Source organism: Coenobita brevimanus, chromosome 51 (assembly GCF_032717465.1).
Source record: "Coenobita brevimanus isolate Jiangsu-jjx chromosome 51, ASM3271746v2, whole genome shotgun sequence".
Lineage (NCBI taxonomy): Eukaryota > Metazoa > Arthropoda > Malacostraca > Decapoda > Coenobitidae > Coenobita > Coenobita brevimanus.
In genome coordinates this window covers 27,216,711-27,235,634 of record NC_137004.1, presented here as the reverse complement: position 1 = coordinate 27,235,634, position 18,924 = coordinate 27,216,711, and the positions used below count along the sequence as shown (strand labels likewise).

Below are 18,924 nucleotides of genomic sequence, written 5' to 3'. Positions count from 1 at the left end.
ACAGACAAAATGCTGCACACGTGATGGTGGTTGGTTGAGAAGTGTACTGCACGTGATGGTGGCTGGCAGAGAAGTGTAAACAATGATGTCTTGGAACCAGGGTTGCCAGAGTCTTATGACCAAAAGTAGTGGAAACAGCCCTCAAAAGTAGCGAATTTCAGTATAAAGTAGCCCAACACATATATGTATATATAGAGAGAGAGCCCAACATATATATATATATATATATACAGTATATAGAGAGAGAGAGTGAAATCCAAAATTTAGTAGCACAGGGCGTCCAAAAGTAGCCCAATTCACTACCTGTAGCACAATCTGGCTACTTCAAGAGGATTGAGAAGACGAGACTTGAATATCACTATACAAACTAAATCTTGTTGAAATTAATTCAGATTAATAAAAAAAAAAATGTTGAAATTAATTGGCATAAAATATATTTTTATTATATTTCTGTTATAAACAACTCGCCAAATGTGAGATTTCTGTAGTCAAATTAGAGTATTGTGTACAATCCCATCCCATCGCCAAAAGTGAATTCGCCAAACAAAAACTCACCAAATGTGAGTTCACTGTATATAGATAGATAGATATATGTATATAGTAAACTATACCTATAGTAAACTTCAGGTCCTTTGGTATCTTGACCAACTCATCCAGGTCCGGATGTCCAAGGCCTTCCTTGAACCCCATCCCACAGCAGTGGTGAGGCTTCTTCTCCTTTTTAATCTTGTCCTTGCTGTAGGCTTCACGCAGTGTCTTTGATACCAGTGGATATGGCGCCAGTAACTGTGGGTTATTTCTGTATTAACATTAGATTTATATTAGACAGGTATCAGGATAACTGAGACTGCTTAACCCCTTCAAAGCTATACCCACTGATAGATGCAATGGACTCAGACTACCAAAGACATCAATTTAGATGGGGCTAACAAAAAGTATATGATAAATCCCAGGGGAACTTGTCCTACATAGCATCTTACATGGATTCCCTAGTATGCACTCAGACACTTACTGTCTCAGTACACCACTAGCTGTGACAATGGAAGGACTTTTTTCTCTGTTTACTTTGAAATCCATATGGTTCTTTTCAAGCAAATCTGACTTTCAATGCACATAATCTCAATGTTTCTTCTCCAGAATGTTTGTCTATCTATCTATCTGTTTATTGCCAGACGCCTTAATCCTGTAAGGGGTGGCCACAAGCAAAGAGGCCTCCATGTCACCCTGTCCCTCACCATTTCATTGCCCTGCTCCCAGCTCACAATCCCCTCTCTCATATACCTCTCCACTCCATCCCTCCAACTCATCCTTGGCCTCCCCCCCCTCCACCTCACTTACATACACTCTCTTCGTCAGTCTCTCACTCTCCATCCTCTCCATATGGCCAAACCACCTCAGTGTGTTTCTCCAATGCTTCCTATCACATCCACATCCACACCACAATTCTCCTTCACTTCCTCATTTGTCAGTCTGTCTCTCCATGTGACTCCACATGCTCCTCTCAGATAACTCAAAGAATGTTTGTACATTATTTTTAAAAATATTTCTATTACAAAAGGAAAATTTTGGTGTCACAGTATATATTTGCATAGCTATCATTAATATGCTATAAAAAATATTCTTTGGCAAAGAAAATTACCAATAAATATTTGTCATTATAAAAAAACTTGTTTTATTTCTCTTTTATCATCTGTAACTTTCAGCAAATCTAAACAAGTAAATACAGTATAGCTAAAAATATTTTTTTCTGAATATACAAGGCTCCCTTACAAATCAGCCAGATTATGCAGAGATTATCGACCAACAGATGCATGAGGATGCTAAGGCTGCAGTGCGTGTGGATAGTGAACTGAGTGAATTTTTCTACTTGATGGTTGGACTGAAACAGGGATGTGTCATGTCTCCATGGTTGTTCAGTCTGTATATGGATGGGTTTATAAAAGAGATACAAGGTAGGGCAGTGGATGCTGGAGTGGCCCTAGTGAGAGAGTGCAGTGTTTGGAAACTCCCATGTACTGTTTTTTGCAGATGATTCTGTGTTGTTAAGTGAAGACGAAGGGAAGCTGCAAGGCTTGGTGGATGAGTTTGGGAGAGTGTGTAAGAGACGGAATCTAAAGGTGAATGTAGGGAACAGTAAAGTTATGGTCTTTGAGAGATGTGAAGTCAGTGAATGTACAGTGAAGCTGGATGAGGAGGAAATGGAAAATGTGAGTGCATTTAAGTACTTGGGTAGTGTGATGAGTAAGGATGGGAGTTTAGAGGGTGAAGTGCTTGAAAGAGTACAACAAAGAAGAAAGGCTGCTGGTTCCTTGAAAGTGGTGATAAGAATCAGGGAAGTGAGCATGGAAGTGAAAAAGTTACTACATGACAATATTGTGATACCACTCTAACGTATGGAGGTAAAGCTTGGACCTTGTTGGAGGGACAGAAGTCAAGAGTGAGAGCAGTTGAAATGAGTTATTTGAGAAGAGCCTGTGGAGTCACATGGAGAGAGAGACTGACAAATGAGGATGTGAAGAAGCATTATGGTGTGGATGTGGATGATAGGAAGTGTTAGGAGAAAGACACTGAGGTGGTTTGGCCATGTGGAGAGGATGGAGAGTAAGAGACTGATGAGGAGAGTGTACTGTATGTGAGTGAGGTGGAGGGGGGGAGAGGGAGGGGGAGGCTGAGGATGAGATGAAGGGATGGAGTGGAGAGGTATATGAGAGAGGGGAGTGTGAGCTGGGAGCTGGGCAGTGAAATGGTGGGGGACAGGACGACATGGAGGCAATTTGTTTGTGGCCACCCCTTACAGGATTAAGGCGTCTGGCAAATGATAGATAGATAGATAGATATAGTATAATTCTAGAATTACATCAGATTGTGGATCTTGTGATACAACATACCACAAACCCTATCTTGGGTGAAACAACAGCAGATGTGTCCACAATTAAGAGAACACTGTTAGCCACTACAGAGAACTCGAACTGGGTAACATCTGATGGGAAGATGTCACAAATGCATGTCATAGACATCCTTGGTTATGCAGCTGCACCGTGTAAATTACCTGATAGGGTATTAGAAATTGAAAAAACAGTTGCATATAGCCCAGGAATGTGTTCGTTGGATTTTATGAATGAGGTAAAGATGAATTGCAGCAAAGCAGGGGTGAGTGAAATATCACAACCCAATACAACTAGAATGAGAATTACTGACACTGTGGCAGCCATGAATACATCTAACCCAAGCACAGAACAAAAACGATCACGACCCGAAAACAGACAAACCAAATAATAGCTGACATCGAGGTAACGATCACAAACATCAGGCCACAGGCAGCCTCAAAAGTTTGCAAGTAGTCTAAGCAGAAACTGTGCCACAGAAATACCAAAATATGGAAAGTCATCTTGAGGATCACTTTCGGGAGATAGGTCTACTCTATGTTGTTATTATGTGAATCCTGGTCACAAAAAATCTGAATTTTACATTAAGCCTAAGGAGGATCGAGACAAAATAAAAAGGGCTGCAGGCATATTGCAGAAAGCATAAAAACACAGGACACTGGACATCACACTGTCAAACAGTTGAAATGATAGTATTGTATCTGTTTTTAGGTCAGAGGAAGGACATGCCATGACAAAAAATGACCATACATAAAGAAGTGCACATAGGAAGCATACTTGGAAATGAGTGTATGTTGATGCCAACCACCAGTGAAGATCAAAACATTTCATTATTCTTGGATTCAGGTTCTATCTATCTATCTATCTATCTATTGCCAGACGCCACAACCCCGTCCAGTGAACTTAATAATACAAGAGGAATTAAAAAATAAGCAAGTAACCTTCGTGGAGGAATCTGATTTAGATTTATAAGCCACAGATGACAAACAAATAACTGTAAAGGGCATGATACAGTTGGACATCAGTTTTACAGAGACTACGAGACCAGTCTCTGCTATTTTCTGTAGAGCAGAGAACTTGGCAATAAGAGCTAACATGTTACTGAGTTTGAGAACTATGAAGAAAGAGAATATGGTACAGTTTTACTCCCACACATTAATGGGATACAACATGATAATGAATTCATAAGGAATTTTCACCAGATTTGTCAACCAACAATGGTAGAAAATCGAAGGGAGATGGAACTATCAAACAACTAAATGGAACTACTCACTCTAACGAGAGTACACATGCACTCACACCATCCCTCCCATCCCCCCCATCCCCTTTGCCCAAGGACTGAGGTGACAGTAAACTCCCAACATTATTCCCCACACGTTTCACCAATGATGTAAAGTGAAAGGACTCTCGGTGAAAAATGGCTTATGGTAGGTGAATATCGATCGGGAAATTCATCTATCTATCTATCTATTGCCAGACGCCTCAATCCTGTTTGGGGTGGCCAGGAAATTCATGTGTTCCTAATTAATCAGATGAATGGAGAAGTGCAGACAAAAAAAAAGGAAGACTTATATAAGCACTTTAGAGACATGTCCTGCTCCTATATGGCAAATAACAATAGCTGGAACTTCAAGTAAGGTGAAATCGACGGAGAGAGAGTGCATAAAGGAGAATTTGATTCACTCAGGTAATTTCTGATGTGGGAAATCATCTACTGTATTTATTACAAAAACACCGACAGATGTTTGCATTACCTGGAGAATAATTAGAGTGTACTAACCTGATTAAACACAAGATTAATGTACACCAGGACACACAACGTATATATGTACCAACCTATAGAGTAGCACAATCACAACATACCCTTGCAAATCAATATGTTAATGAAATGTTAAAACTGGGTATTATTGAGCCATCAGTCTCCCAGTGGAATGCCCCATTATTTTTTGTGCCCATATGAAACGGAGAAATGCATGCAGTAGTTGATTACCATAAATAAAACCAACACACAATCCCAGACCGGTTTCCTATGCCATTGTTCATTGATGTCTTGCAAAATACTGGACCAGAAAATAATGTATTTTACACAATCCATTTGCTTAATGGCTATCATCAACTTTCTCCTGATCAGGAGTCATGCAAATACACTGCTTTCTCCACAAATACAGGGCGTTGCCAGTGGGGTTAAGGACAGCGCCTGGCACATTCCAATGATTAATGAACTGTGTACTATCTGGAATGTTAGGAAACGGAATATTTTTCTTCTTGGACGACATCATAACTGCAACACACACAATAGATGAACATCTACAGAAATTAGGCCAGCTCCTACACAAGTTAGTCAATGCTGGTTTGAAACTTAAACTGTCTAAATGCAAATTTTGCTTTAAGCAAATAAAATTCTTAGGCCACAGACTAGATGCAGAGGGGATCCACACATCTGAGGACAAAATACGGACAGTAAGGGATTTCCCTGAACCCACAAATGTGGATGAAGTATGACAATTTTTAGGTCTGGCAGGCTATTACAGACCTTTCATACATTAATTCTGTCATGGCAGAACCATTATTCCACCTACTCAAAAAAACATGCTGTATCTGAATGGGGAAAGGAACAAAAACTAGCATTTAATGAATTAAATACAGGGCGTTGCCAGTGGGGTTAAGGACAGCGCCTGGCACATTCCAATGATTAATGAACTGTGTACTATCTGGAATGTTAGGAAACGGAATATTTTTCTTCTTGGACGACATCATAACTGCAACACACACAATAGATGAACATCTACAGAAATTAGGCCAGCTCCTACACAAGTTAGTCAATGCTGGTTTGAAACTTAAACTGTCTAAATGCAAATTTTGCTTTAAGCAAATAAAATTCTTAGGCCACAGACTAGATGCAGAGGGGATCCACACATCTGAGGACAAAATACGGACAGTAAGGGATTTCCCTGAACCCACAAATGTGGATGAAGTATGACAATTTTTAGGTCTGGCAGGCTATTACAGACCTTTCATACATTAATTCTGTCATGGCAGAACCATTATTCCACCTACTCAAAAAAACATGCTGTATCTGAATGGGGAAAGGAACAAAAACTAGCATTTAATGAATTAAAAGATAAACTTACGTGCACCTTGCTTGGCCTATCCTAATTTCACAAAACCATTTATAATTTGCAGAGATCTATCTATCTATCTATCTATAGCCCGACGCCCTAATCCCGCAAAGGGTGGCTGCAGACAAAACGCCTCCAAGTCACTCTGTCACCCACCATTTGACTCCCCTCCCCCCAACTCACCCCCCCCTCCCTCATATACCTCTCAACTCCATCCCTCCACCTCATCCTTGGTCTACCCCTCCCTCTCCCTCCCTCCACCTCACCTACATACACCCTCTTGGTCAGTCTTTCATTCTCCATCCTCTCCACATGTCCAAACCACCTCAGTGTATTTCTCCTAATCTTTTCAACCACATCCACATCTACCCCACAACGTTCCTTCACTTCTTCATTCGTCAACCTGTCCCTCCACATCACTCCACATGCTCCTCTCAAGTAACTCATTTCCACTGCTCTCACTCTTGACTTGTGCCCCTCTTGCAAGGTCCACGCCTCGCTTCCATACGTCAGGGTAGGGATCACAATACCATCATGCAGTGCCTTCTTAACTTCCATACTCACCTCCCTATTTCTCATCACTGCTTTCAGTGTACCAACAACCTTTCTTCCCTGCTGTACCCTTTCACGTATCTCTTAAAGGATTAGGGGCCGTATTGATGCAAAAATATAAGCGTGAAAAAAAATAAGCCAACTGCATTTGCTAGCAGACAAATAAAAGATGCAAAGAAAAAATTATTGCACTACAGACCTAGAGGCACTTGCAGTGGTCTTTATTTTACAAAAGTTTCGAGATTTGGTATATGGTTATGAAATTCACCTGTTCACCGACCAAAAACTGCCAGTGGGCATGTTCCAAGAAAAACTTATCTCTGGGAGGAGAGCAAGATGGAAATGTATGGTTAAAAACTATAATGTACATATTCACTACATCAAAGGCAAAATAAATTTAGTCACTGATGCACTACCTACGACCCGACGACAAATGTCACGACATTAGGCCTCGAGGAAAAGATCCCAAACCATGATGAAATCTTGAGAGCATAGAGCCTTGATCCAAAGTGGTCTAAAGTTATATACAGGTTGGAAAGAGACGAGGACGTATAATTACCCAAGCTACATATACCACTCGAACAATTCACAACAGTCAACAATGCCTTATATGGGACCAACCCAGAACAACCAAACCATAGAAGAAATAATAGACAATTAGTGGTACCTAATGAAATGATCTCACATATTAAGGATGATACGTGACAGTCCACATGCAGGACATGCAGGCGAGGATAGGATGATTAGACAAGCCCGGATGTTATACTACTGGCCATCGTTAAGGAAAGATATACTGTATACAGTCATATGGACTGATGCGAGTCATGTGTGCTAGACACAAAGGCTACACGTTAACACCCGCACCTACAGGGAAATATCCCGTATCTAACCAACTGTGGGACGTTGTTGCAGTTGGCTTACTTAACCCCTTGGATACACAATTCGATCGACCGTACCAGCGTGAAAATCTGTACAGTATATGACGCCGATTTTTTTACTCTTACAGAAGTAAAAAGTGTTATGCCCAAGGTTTATAGCTTCAATTTACACACCTTATGCCGCAAACCAGAACATTTTAGACCAACTGGTTCATGAGCAATAGCCTGTCAAAGTTGAAAAAAGTTAGCCTTCCAAGGTGGGACTTCAGTTTTCTATGCACCCCTACCCCATTCCTCTCTCATTCCTCCCTTCCCTTGACCTTCCTCACCCCCTCCTACCCCCCCCTTTCTTCCTCCCCTCCCCTCCTACCCCCCCTTCAATATTTTCCAGTTCATTTTTTTTTCTTCTTTTTTTTCAAACAATAGCATGCAAAATAATTATGTCAGTGTTCCTCACTCACTCCCAACACTCTTCCAGCCAATTGTGTGCCACCTACCAATGAGTCTAGGTATTTCCTCACCCCACGCCACGATTTCGCTTGTATTTTATCAAATATATTAGCCGATTTTTAATTCTATCTATCTATCTATTGCCAGACGCCTCAATCCCGTTTGGGGTGGCCACAAACAAATCGCCTCCAAGTCGCCCTGTCCTCCACCATTTCACTGCCCTGCTCCCAACTCACACCCCCCTCTCTCATATACCTCTCCACCCCATCCCTCCATCTCATCCTCGGCCTCCCCCTCCCTCTTCCCCCCTCCACCTCACTCACATACACTCTCTTCGTCAGTCTTTCACCCTCCATCCTCTCCACATGGCCAAACCACCTCAGTGTGTTCCTCATAACGCTTCCTATCACATCCACATCCACACCACAATGCTCCTTTATATCCTCATTCGTCAGCCTGTCTCTCCACGTGACTCCACAGGCTCCTCTTAAATAACTCATTTACACTGCTCTCACTCTTGACTTGTGTCCTTCCAACAACGTCCAAGCTTCACTTCCGTACGTTAGAGCTGGTATCACAATACTGTCATGTAGTAACTTTTTCACTTCCATGCTCACTTCCCTGTTTCTTATCACTGCTTTCAAAGAACCAGCAATCTTTCTTCCCTGCTGTACCCTTTCAAGCACTTCACCCTCCAAACCTCCATCCTTACTCATCACACTACCCAAGTACTTAAACGTACTCACATTTTCCAATTCCTCACCATCCAACCTCGCTGTACATTCACTAACTTCACTTCTCTCAAAGACCATCACTTTACTCTTCCCTACATTCACCTTTAGATTCCGTTTCTTACACACTCTCTCAAACTCATCCACCAAGCCTTGCAGCTCCCCTTCGTCTTCACTCAACAACACAGTATCATCTACAAACAACAGTACAGGGAGTTTCCAAACACTATCCTCTCTCACCAGGGCCACTCCAACATCCACTACCCTACCTTGTACCTCTTTTATTACCCCATCCATGTACAGATTGAACAACCATGGAGACATGACACATCCCTGTTTCAAACCAACTTTCAAAGAGAAAAATTCACTTAGTTCACCATCCACATGCACTGCAGCCTTCGCACCATCATACATACTCTTCACAGCATTCAACAACTTCCCATCTACTCCATATATTCTTAACACTTTCCACAATCCTTGTCTATCCACCCTGTCATATGCTTTCTCCAAATCCATGAAAGCCGCATACAACTTCTTTCCCTTCTCTAGAAACTTTTCCACTAAAGATCTAAGAATGAATATCTGATCTACACAACCTCTTCCCTTCCTAAAGCCTCCCTGTTCTTCTCCAACTAATTTCTCTGTTCTTTCTCTAACTCTGTCTATAAGTATCCTACCATACACTTTTCCTATTATACTAAGAAGACAAATGCCCCTATGATTACCACACACTTCTTTTTCCCCTTTTCCTTTGTACAAGGGAATAATTAATACAGCTATTAATATTTTAGAATAAATAAAGATGTAAAATACCATAAACATATCCATTTCAGAATACAGTACTGAAAATAAAGATGTAAAATATGTACTGTACCCTAAAAATAGCCGTAGAAAGCTTTGCGCAAACAGCGATGAGGCGGGGTTTCCCGCAATGTAAAAATACTTAGGTTCCAATGAAAATCCAGCGATAAAGTGAACCGGCAATATCTGAACCGCATTATAGCGGGGGTTTACTGTACTACTACATTGTGTTATGTTTCTACAATATTATTGTGTCTCTACAATATTGTGATGAATACCATGTATTAATAGGTTAGAATGTAATTTGTTACTACATGCTTACATAGGGACGCCAGCTGGGTGTGACCAAGCGGTCAGAACACTAAAATATCATAACACACTAAATAATAGCTAGTAACGTATATATGTAATATAGAGGTTAGATATGTCAGGCCTACGCGAGAGGGCTAGAGGAAACAGCAATGCATATTCTCAGTTAGCAATTTCACACACAGCACAATGATGCCTGATCGGAAAATCCTCAGGCTCGGGAAGGTTCAACACACCCGTGCCCTTACACGTGACACAACCAGTCATATACAGGGAAAAAAAGGAGAGACAGAGCAGAAGGGGTTAGGAGAGAACAAAGGCATGGTGAAAAGAGGCAGGAACGAGCACGCAGGGGCTAGCAAACATAAAACTGCTCTCACCTCAGTACTGCTCTTGTGAGATACTCCCTAGAAAACTCACCTTAGTACTACTCTTGTGAGATATTCCATTTGAAGAGATAAACTGCAATCAAACCCCAGACTCATATTTATCTTTCTCCTGCCATCTACAACAAGTACAACAAACATTCTCTCCTCCTTAAAATCTCTACTATTCAACACACAGTTGCAATAACTCGGTGACAACAACTTACGTGGTTTCTAACAATTTTAAATGGACAAAGTGATTCAGATGTTTTTTATTTGAGCCAGGATGACTGCCCAGTGTTTACATTCACTGTGATCATTTAATTTTGTGCATGCAAGGCCACTGAAACACCACTGCTATCTCCAAGTAACTGTGCATGTGCCTAACAAATAATGCAGTGTGCAATATTAAGTGATGTGATACAATTTTGTGTGTGAAATACTGAAGCTTGTGAGTCAGAAATCATGTTTGACAAGGATGCCACCTCTATTGGAAAGCATGGTGCTACTGAGGAAGTTTTTTTTTTTTTTTTTTTTTTTTTTTTTTTAAAGGTTACATGGTCATAGGCCCCATCCCTAGCCCCCATTTAAAACCCATGCTATACTGACCTTGCTGTATGATAAATCATTATGCGACGGGTTTTCACTTGACATAACTACACTATATATTAAGGAGTGACTGTCCTTAGTTTCTGATGACTCACAGTGTACTGTCATGAAGCAAGATGAACTGTGTCATAAATAGTAGTGTGAAAACAATCCCTTCCTATTGTTTGCAGGTTATTGATCAATAAAGTACAAGTAGTCCCTCATTTATCCAGACATGTTCATTATCCAGATGCTGGACCTTGGCTCTATTAAACCTTTTTCCGAATTTACTTGCTATTACTCGGACGTAAAAGTCCCTGAGAACTTCGGCCGGCCAGCCGACATATTCAAACATTCGGTATCGTGGCCACTGGGCTCAAGCCATGAACGGGAAGTAGTTTGTAACCAAAATGTCCATCCGCCCCTGTACTGAATGGTCAAAGGTGCGCGCTCATCCCCTTATGAACCCCCAGTCTTACCGCATCTAACACAGTAAAGAGAGAGAGAGAGAGAGAGTGAGGGAGAAGGATGCTTACACAGGGCTTACGTACATACAGCAGCGTAAGAATAACATCCATTAGCTTGAAGATAATGAACACCACGCCTTGGAACGGACGCTGTGGGCAAGTGTGGGTCAGTGTGTGGGTAGCCAGGACACCTGTAGTTTGGGGTGACGACGATCCTGTGGAATTATTAGACAGAAATTCCAGAAGGTGGAGTTCAGGATCAATGTGCGACACCATGACCATCCTGTGAAGGTGCAATTTCTGTGAGGATATTACGCCCGTGTGGGACTAGTGTTGCATACCTCACACCCCTACCCACACACTGTGACTGTACAAAAATGGACCAGCCACAAGTGAGTTGCCCCTGCTTACTTAAAATAATACTGTACTTATTAATCTGCACGTGGTTGACATCACGACATAATCCGATTATAAATGTAGGAAAATAAGGATGAGAATTTGAAGTGATATATGTATACGAAATAAGCTGCGGTATAGATTAGATGATGGATGGATAACATAGCATATTGAGAGCGTAAAATTGCAATTCCAGGTATGACCGAATAAAGAGTCAAGTCCCACATGACGGGTTTCATTACCCCGTTTCCCCCTCCAGGAGTACAGGCTGCTACAGTCATACTTGGGGTCCGCTGGTGGGGAAAGCGGGCACGTCGCTGAGCCCACCCGACCACGGCCCGACAACAGCACTGGGCGGTGCTAAAGTCTACGGAGGCGGCCTACCTACAATCGGAGACACCATCACTCAGGACATCTTGGGTTGTGAATGGGTAGACTCCACAGGACTGTGAGAGATGATAAACAACTTTACTCAGGCAATTGAAAGCCGGGAGCTGATACACTAGGTCTGGTTCATTGTAAAGAAAATACGTCAGTTTGCGTACTGAGGTAGGAATTTATTGCCTGTGCCACACAATGTTAAATAATTGTGATACATTAAATGTGAGTGCAATATTCAAGAAAGTTGGCGTTGACACCGTAACAACGTTTATACGCTATAAATTGGTGATATTTGCTGACACAGTATTAAATAATTGACATATAAATGGGGGTGCAGAATTGAGGAAGTCGGTATTGATATTGTGACATCATTCATATGCTATAAAGTACTGAATTAAAATTAAATAGTGTACCTTAGATATTAAGAGTTGTGTTTGATACTGGGCTGTCAGAGGGCTAAAGAGAGGGTTCTGGTGTGCCACTGTAATTAAAAGGCTAAGCTGAGTGCTCCCTGTCTGGCTGCTTGGGTGTGTGATGGGATAAACACCACATGAATGAGAGTGTGTGACTAAGACAGAGTTAAAAAAAAAAAAAAAAAAAAAAAAGGGGGGGGGAGGGGGGACCTAACATACCGGGCGGAACCCAACCTATAACATACCTGGCGGATCACAACCTATAACATACCGGGCAGAACCCAACCTATAACATACTGGGTGGAACCCAACCTATAATATACCAGGTGGAACCCAACCTATTACATACCAGGTGGAACCCAACCTATAACATACGAAGGGGTACTGTACATATAATAGTGATTAGGTGGGGTGTTTTTTGGTTTTCAGTGGTTTTTCTGCACGGGTTTCTTGATGTTTGGCATTACTCTGGATATTCCTTTGTGTGTTTTATGTCAAAATATGCCTGAATGACCAGAAAACACTGCCAAATTAACCATAGGTACTGTACAAGTAGGTTAGGTATAGGTTGGAGGCTGGGTATTGGCAGGGTCTGGGTATGGTAGGGGAATAGTGTTCCTTATCTGGATGTTGCACTACCCGGACATGCCTTTGGCTCATTATGTTCGGATAAATGAGGGATTACTATAGTTGAGTCAACATTTTCCTGGTGTCTAGAATACTGCGGTTACACTGATGCTTGTCTCAGTGCTGTGTTGGGTTGACAGCAGGTCCCAGGAGAGACACCTTAGGGCCCTGGTAGTACAAAACATTATGGACCTCTGACCCTTCAACCACACTGGCATGGTATGACCTCACCCCAGCCTCCCCAATAACCACCTCTATACTATTAATCGACATGATATACCTAGTTTCTTGTGTGCAAAGGAATATTACTAAATACAGTAATATCTACTTAGTAGTGCTGTATTCTGAGTGGCTTTCCGGGCCCATTCTGGGTCCGGGCCCTGGTGTTCTGGCATTTTTAACAGACTCCCTTCCTGGGGTCTGGTTGGCAGCGCATCAGGGTGGTGCTATTCATGAGTAAATTTCTTGCTTCCATGTATATGTAAACTGTCACTTCTTCACTGTGGCACCTCTGCTGAAATGGGCTGCAAGGGTCCAAGGTTTCCAAGGAGGTTCCTGGGGGTGCTGGTGGCTCAGGCTTGGACATAACAATGCAGTCATTCCCAACAACAGAAAAAAAAAAAAATGGAGAGGAGGTAACACAAAGACAGTGCTGAACTAATTAATGCATGGTCTCTCTCTCAAGGAGCAGTTTGTATGTGGCTGAAGCCAATGCATCCCAAGAACAATGATGCCACACTTGAATCAAGTCGAATGTGGTATCACAAAGGAACATGTTACCCACGAATTTACTGCCTTTCATAAGAATGGCATCACACTTTTCCTTACCATGCAACAAACCAATGTGTTCCCAGGGACCTACGTGTACAATATCCAGTAGCTCTTTAACTGCTACTAAACATTCAAAAACACTTACCGACTTGTCAATCATGAATGCAGCAACTTCTCCTGGTAGCATAGTGCGTATACAAGCCTCAAGGACCTCCAGTTTGAATTTTTTACCCAGGAGTAATTCCATGGGCTCCTTCCACTCACGGCTGTCATCAATAATCTTTGGTTCCCCATCACAAGTTTCTGTCTTGATGTGAAATTTAACCTGTAAATAAAAAATATTAGTGGCAATGTGGTACTTATATTTGCAACATTTTTTGCACTTTCACTCTCTCTTTCATCTTTACATCAAGAAAAAGTAAGGTTATCAGACAGTCCTTAGGATGGGAAGGAGTGTGTAGACCAGACATTCTCTCATGAAATTTGGTGATTTCATTAAATACAAACAGGAGAAGACACACTGCACGTCATCTACCTCTTATCTTTCTTTTACCTCATCACCAATGCTCATTATGTACTTTTCCTTCTTTCGACAAAGTTTTCCATTAAAACGGATGATCATGAATCAATACAGATAAAATCATAGGACATGAAATGGTCTGTTTACACTAAATCTGACTACGTTCTGCACACAGACTGATCACATAAATATGCAGCACTCTTGTATCGCAGCCATTTCGTCAATCTTGTAAATTTGCTTGATGGTATAACCCCTTTCCTTGATTATTTCCTTTAAGACATCCATGAATGTCTCTGCTGTCCCTGTACCTGCTGATGCTCGTTCTCTTGTTGCCTGTACTCTCTTCCTGTTCTTATACTGTACTTGCCAACCCAACCACTCGATGCCTTTAATCTGCCTAGGGGTCTGGAGAGCTTAAGACAGGTTGCAGCATACAGGTGGCAGGCTGTCCTTATGTTAATGGAGTCGACTAGTACTCCTTCCGGTTGCAGTACTTAACCAGTAATCTATCCATCATCACAACTGCAGGGTCAGATACTCGAATCCTCTGGTTCATAGGAGATCCCTCATGGGCCGGCGCGGTCTTCAGAACGGCATTCCTCTTCCTAAGGATCATATGAATAATTCACTCACTGAACTGATACACCTTGGTGATCTATCAGTTCCATTCTCCTGTATCCTTCCTCTTGATCACATCACTCTCCTGCTCCCGGGTCAGAGACTTTTGATGTCTTGCAGGGTCACGGTGTGGTGGCATGGTCGGGCTGGGCCAGGTGGCCAAAAAGAGGGCAAAGATCACACAGAGCATGTGTGCAGCCAGAGGGTAGGCTCAACTGGGGCAGGAATGCTCTGTCGGCCATAACAACACCCCACGCAGACACAAGACAGCCATATGTCAGAGGCTGATGCAACCCACGGTAGGACTATAACTGGCCACACTGTGTCTATTCCCATCACGTTCTGAGCATAGTTTGCCATGTTATGACTGTCTGAACCATGATTTGGGGCCTCTGGCCGCATTATGTCTGTCATCACTGCATAGTATAGTGTTAAAAAAATGGGCAGCTTCCTCTGCCTGCGTAACGTCTATCATTTTTGCATTGTGACTAAATTTGGACATAAAATTTTGCCTCCCATGTTATGTGAGTTTCACACAATAGGATTGTGCATTATGTAAGTGCTGACTGTATATATAAAAGACTAGAAAGCATTCAGAGAGCACATACCTCCACCAATGCCACTGCAGGATCTATATCCAGATCCACCCCAAAATTTAATCAATTCTTTCTTTGCCCACTCTTCCACAATACTCCACTGAAATTCACTGAGAAGTTTTGGAGATATCGTATGGACAAACAAACAAACAAACATAGGTGAATACATAACCTCCTCTAGCTTCACTGGTGGAGGCAAAAAGCCATGGTTCATGACAGAAATCATGTATACCGTTATTTATATACAGGTAATGTTATCTGAACAAAGTACCAAAATGCTGGACTATTTTTTGGATAGCATAATGTCAATTTTGATTATAATTTTTAATTCCTATGAATATATATAATGTGATTTCAATACCAACATGGTCCATTATGTTTTAGGAAGCATAATTTCAATTCTTGATTCAGATTTTTATTTTGTCTAGTTATATGTAATCCCTATATACAGTACATGTTCTGCAAACAAAAAGGAACATTCATGAGTATTAGAAAGCATTATTTTCAGAGTGTATGCAGTAATATTTTTTTTCTAATAATGGGTTGTCTAAATGTGTTATACAGATAAATAAGGGAAATTTATGAGTTTTGGAAGCTTTAAAAGCATTAGTTTCAGCGTTTCGGCAATACTTTTTTGTTATCCCCCAAATGGTTACCATTTTCCCCATTTGCTGGGGTAAGAAAAAAAAAAAAAATCCACATTTTAAAATCTCAGCAACAACTGCTTGTATAACATTCATTCATATATCATGTTTTAAGTACTGCCACTTGACATCCAGTCTGCCCATTTGCCTTGAAACAAGATCAGTGAGGCATAGTTAAGGCAAATTGTTTTATTTAACCCCAATTGACTATACATATTACAGGTATGTCTAACCAGTAGGGTCATGGTCATGACATTATACGTGCATGATTGGGGTTGCTAGAAAAAGAGGTTGTGAACCACTGTATTATATGGATAGGAGTTCATTTTCCCACAGTTGCCCAAAATAAAATGCGCAATAATGCTGACCCAATGGGTTTTCCCAGCATGAGCATGGAGTAAACACATATTACAAAAATAACGCGGTAGGCTATATAACCCACACGATGAAATCCAGCACGTTTGAACAGCTAGCTTTCTGAATGAGGAACTGACGTATCAGCTTGATTAATCGATATTACTTTCCACGTGTTCTTACCTATTTATAACAAACTACAAAATTCAAAACAGGGAACAGTGGCAACAGGCCTAGCGAAACTAACCTTGGCACCATCAGTGTAATCACTGTTCCCCTTTCCTGGATGCAACAACACCTTCTTGATGAGATTTTGATCCATCAGGTCACTCCAGTTAACGTATTGTCTAGTTTTATTTCAAATTCAGGCCACTGTCCACGAAAAACGGCAGAATACTAAGATAACATTTCATTTGTTCTCGATCAGCTGACTGAGCCATTTGCGCTCGGCCGCTCGCCGTTCTTCTTCTTCTTGTGGGATTAAGGGTCACGGCCAGAACAATGGCCCAATGCCCTGTCAATGCAAACTGCTTAGGACCTCACATTATATGCGGGAGAGCAGTCTAGATTTTCGGATAAAGTCAGACGTGCACCTCACAACCCGTTCTCGTAACCGAGGGTCTCCGATATCGCCTCCCAGGAGTGTGTGGAGAGACAAACTGAGAACTCCCAGAGATGCCAAACGTTCCCGCAAAAGGGTGCGAAGGGAGTGGAACCTAGGACACCATAACATGAAATGTTCTATGGTTTCTTCAACCTGAGGACACCACTGGCACCATGGGTGCTCTATCATACCCAAACGGTACAGGTGGCTTGCAAGGCCTGTGTGGGCCAACCGTAACCTGGTGATGGCTACATCAATGTCTCTGCAGGGATGGCATGCCCAAGGGTGTTCAGAGGAGTCAGAGCGAAAACGCCCCAAGTGGGAGGCAGGTAGGGTGGTCGCAAGGTGCGCATTCCAGTGCGATATGCAGGCGCTGCGTGCAGGTTTAGGGAATGTGGCACTATCTGGCGTCACATGGACCAGTGTACTGGAGGTCAGTGCTCGCTTCGCTGCTGCATCTATTTCGTTGCCACGGATCCCCACATGTGAGGGAATCCACTGAAGGCGGAGGTGCCAGGGAGGAGTAACAAGGAAAAGGAGGTGTTGCATGATAGCATGGACAGTCCCGACATGAGTCACTGGACGATCTGAGAGGAGGAGGGTAAGTGCAGACTGTGAGTCGGTGTATAAGACTACAGATTGAGGCTGGAGGAAAGTCCGGATAAATTCAAGGGCCTACCATGAGACGTTCATGAAGTCCGGGCCTTCCTGGGCCTTACTTCGCAATATTGATGCATTATAAAGGAGTTCACTAACATCGCCAAGCCCCCCCATGACCTGACCCGGAAGGGAGAACCTTTTACCTGGACCAACGAGCTGCTTTTCAAGAATTCAAAACAAACTAATCACCGCCCCGGTCATTGCCTTCCCCAACAACACTCTGCCCTTCCGGCTGTACACCAACATTTCCCTCATAACGATTGGCGCTGTCCTCACCTAAGTCCAGGAAGGATGAGAACACATCATCGCCTGCGCCAGTTGCACCCTTAACCAAGCCAAGCGGAACTATGCCACCACCAAACAGGAGTGTCTGGGCATCATCTGGACCCTCGAACACTTCCGGGCTTACCTATCCGGAACGAACGTCACGATCACCACCAGTCACTCCAATGTCTCCGACAATCAGACACTCACAATGCCCAGCTGATCAGATGGAGAGAGACACTAAAAGAATTTAACTACGAGATATCTTACCTCCTCGGCAAGCTCCACACTAACGCCGACGCACTCTCCTGGCTCCCTATGCACGCAATTCAGCACGAACCGGAGCTCCTCCAGCGGTGGTGCAACAAGTACCGGCCACCCTGGATTCCACCCCACTTATTCACCAAACTCCACCAGCAGGGTGACCACTTGTTTACCCTGTTGGGGCACATCATCCTTGACCCCGACACTGCCCTGGACACCATGAGGCACTTCCACTCAAATAATGGGATCCATTTGGGTATGAAGAAACTCCTCCAGGTATTCAACGATACCTACTGGACCCCCAGCCCCTCCAAGCTGGCCAAACAAATCACCCAGTCCTGTCGAGCCAGTGCATTAGGCAAAGCCACCACTTGCACAGCTGACCCTTCAGGGATCATACCTGTCCACAAACCTTGGCAGTTACTTTCCGTGGATGTAGTAGGGCCCGTGCCACCCAAATCAGGCTACCGATACATCATCACCTTTGTGGATACCTATTCCAAATCTATCATCACGTGCCCGGCCAAAGAACACCACACCATCGCCGTGGCCAACGCCCTGGTCCGCCACGTTTTTCCCTACTTTGGAATTCCCCAGGACCTACACTTGGACAATGCCCCAGAATTCACCAGCACTATATGGCGAGAGCTAGCCAACTTATTTGGCT

General features: G+C 42.7%; 1 protein-coding gene across 1 annotated transcript in view; it reads right to left on the bottom strand.

Annotated features, from left to right (window-relative positions):
- Window positions 1–16,836, bottom strand: part of LOC145400094 (AH receptor-interacting protein-like) — a 48,605-nt gene extending 31,769 nt beyond the window's left edge. The window contains exons 1-3 of the mRNA XM_080272599.1: window positions 16,713–16,836; window positions 13,879–14,058; window positions 612–786 (exon numbers count right to left, since the gene is read on the bottom strand). Of these exons, the coding sequence (XP_080128725.1) occupies window positions 612–786; window positions 13,879–14,058; window positions 16,713–16,787 (430 nt within the window). The 5' untranslated portion in view covers window positions 16,788–16,836. The remainder of the gene's footprint in view (window positions 1–611; window positions 787–13,878; window positions 14,059–16,712) is intronic.
- Window positions 16,837–18,924: the final 2,088 nt, after the last annotated feature.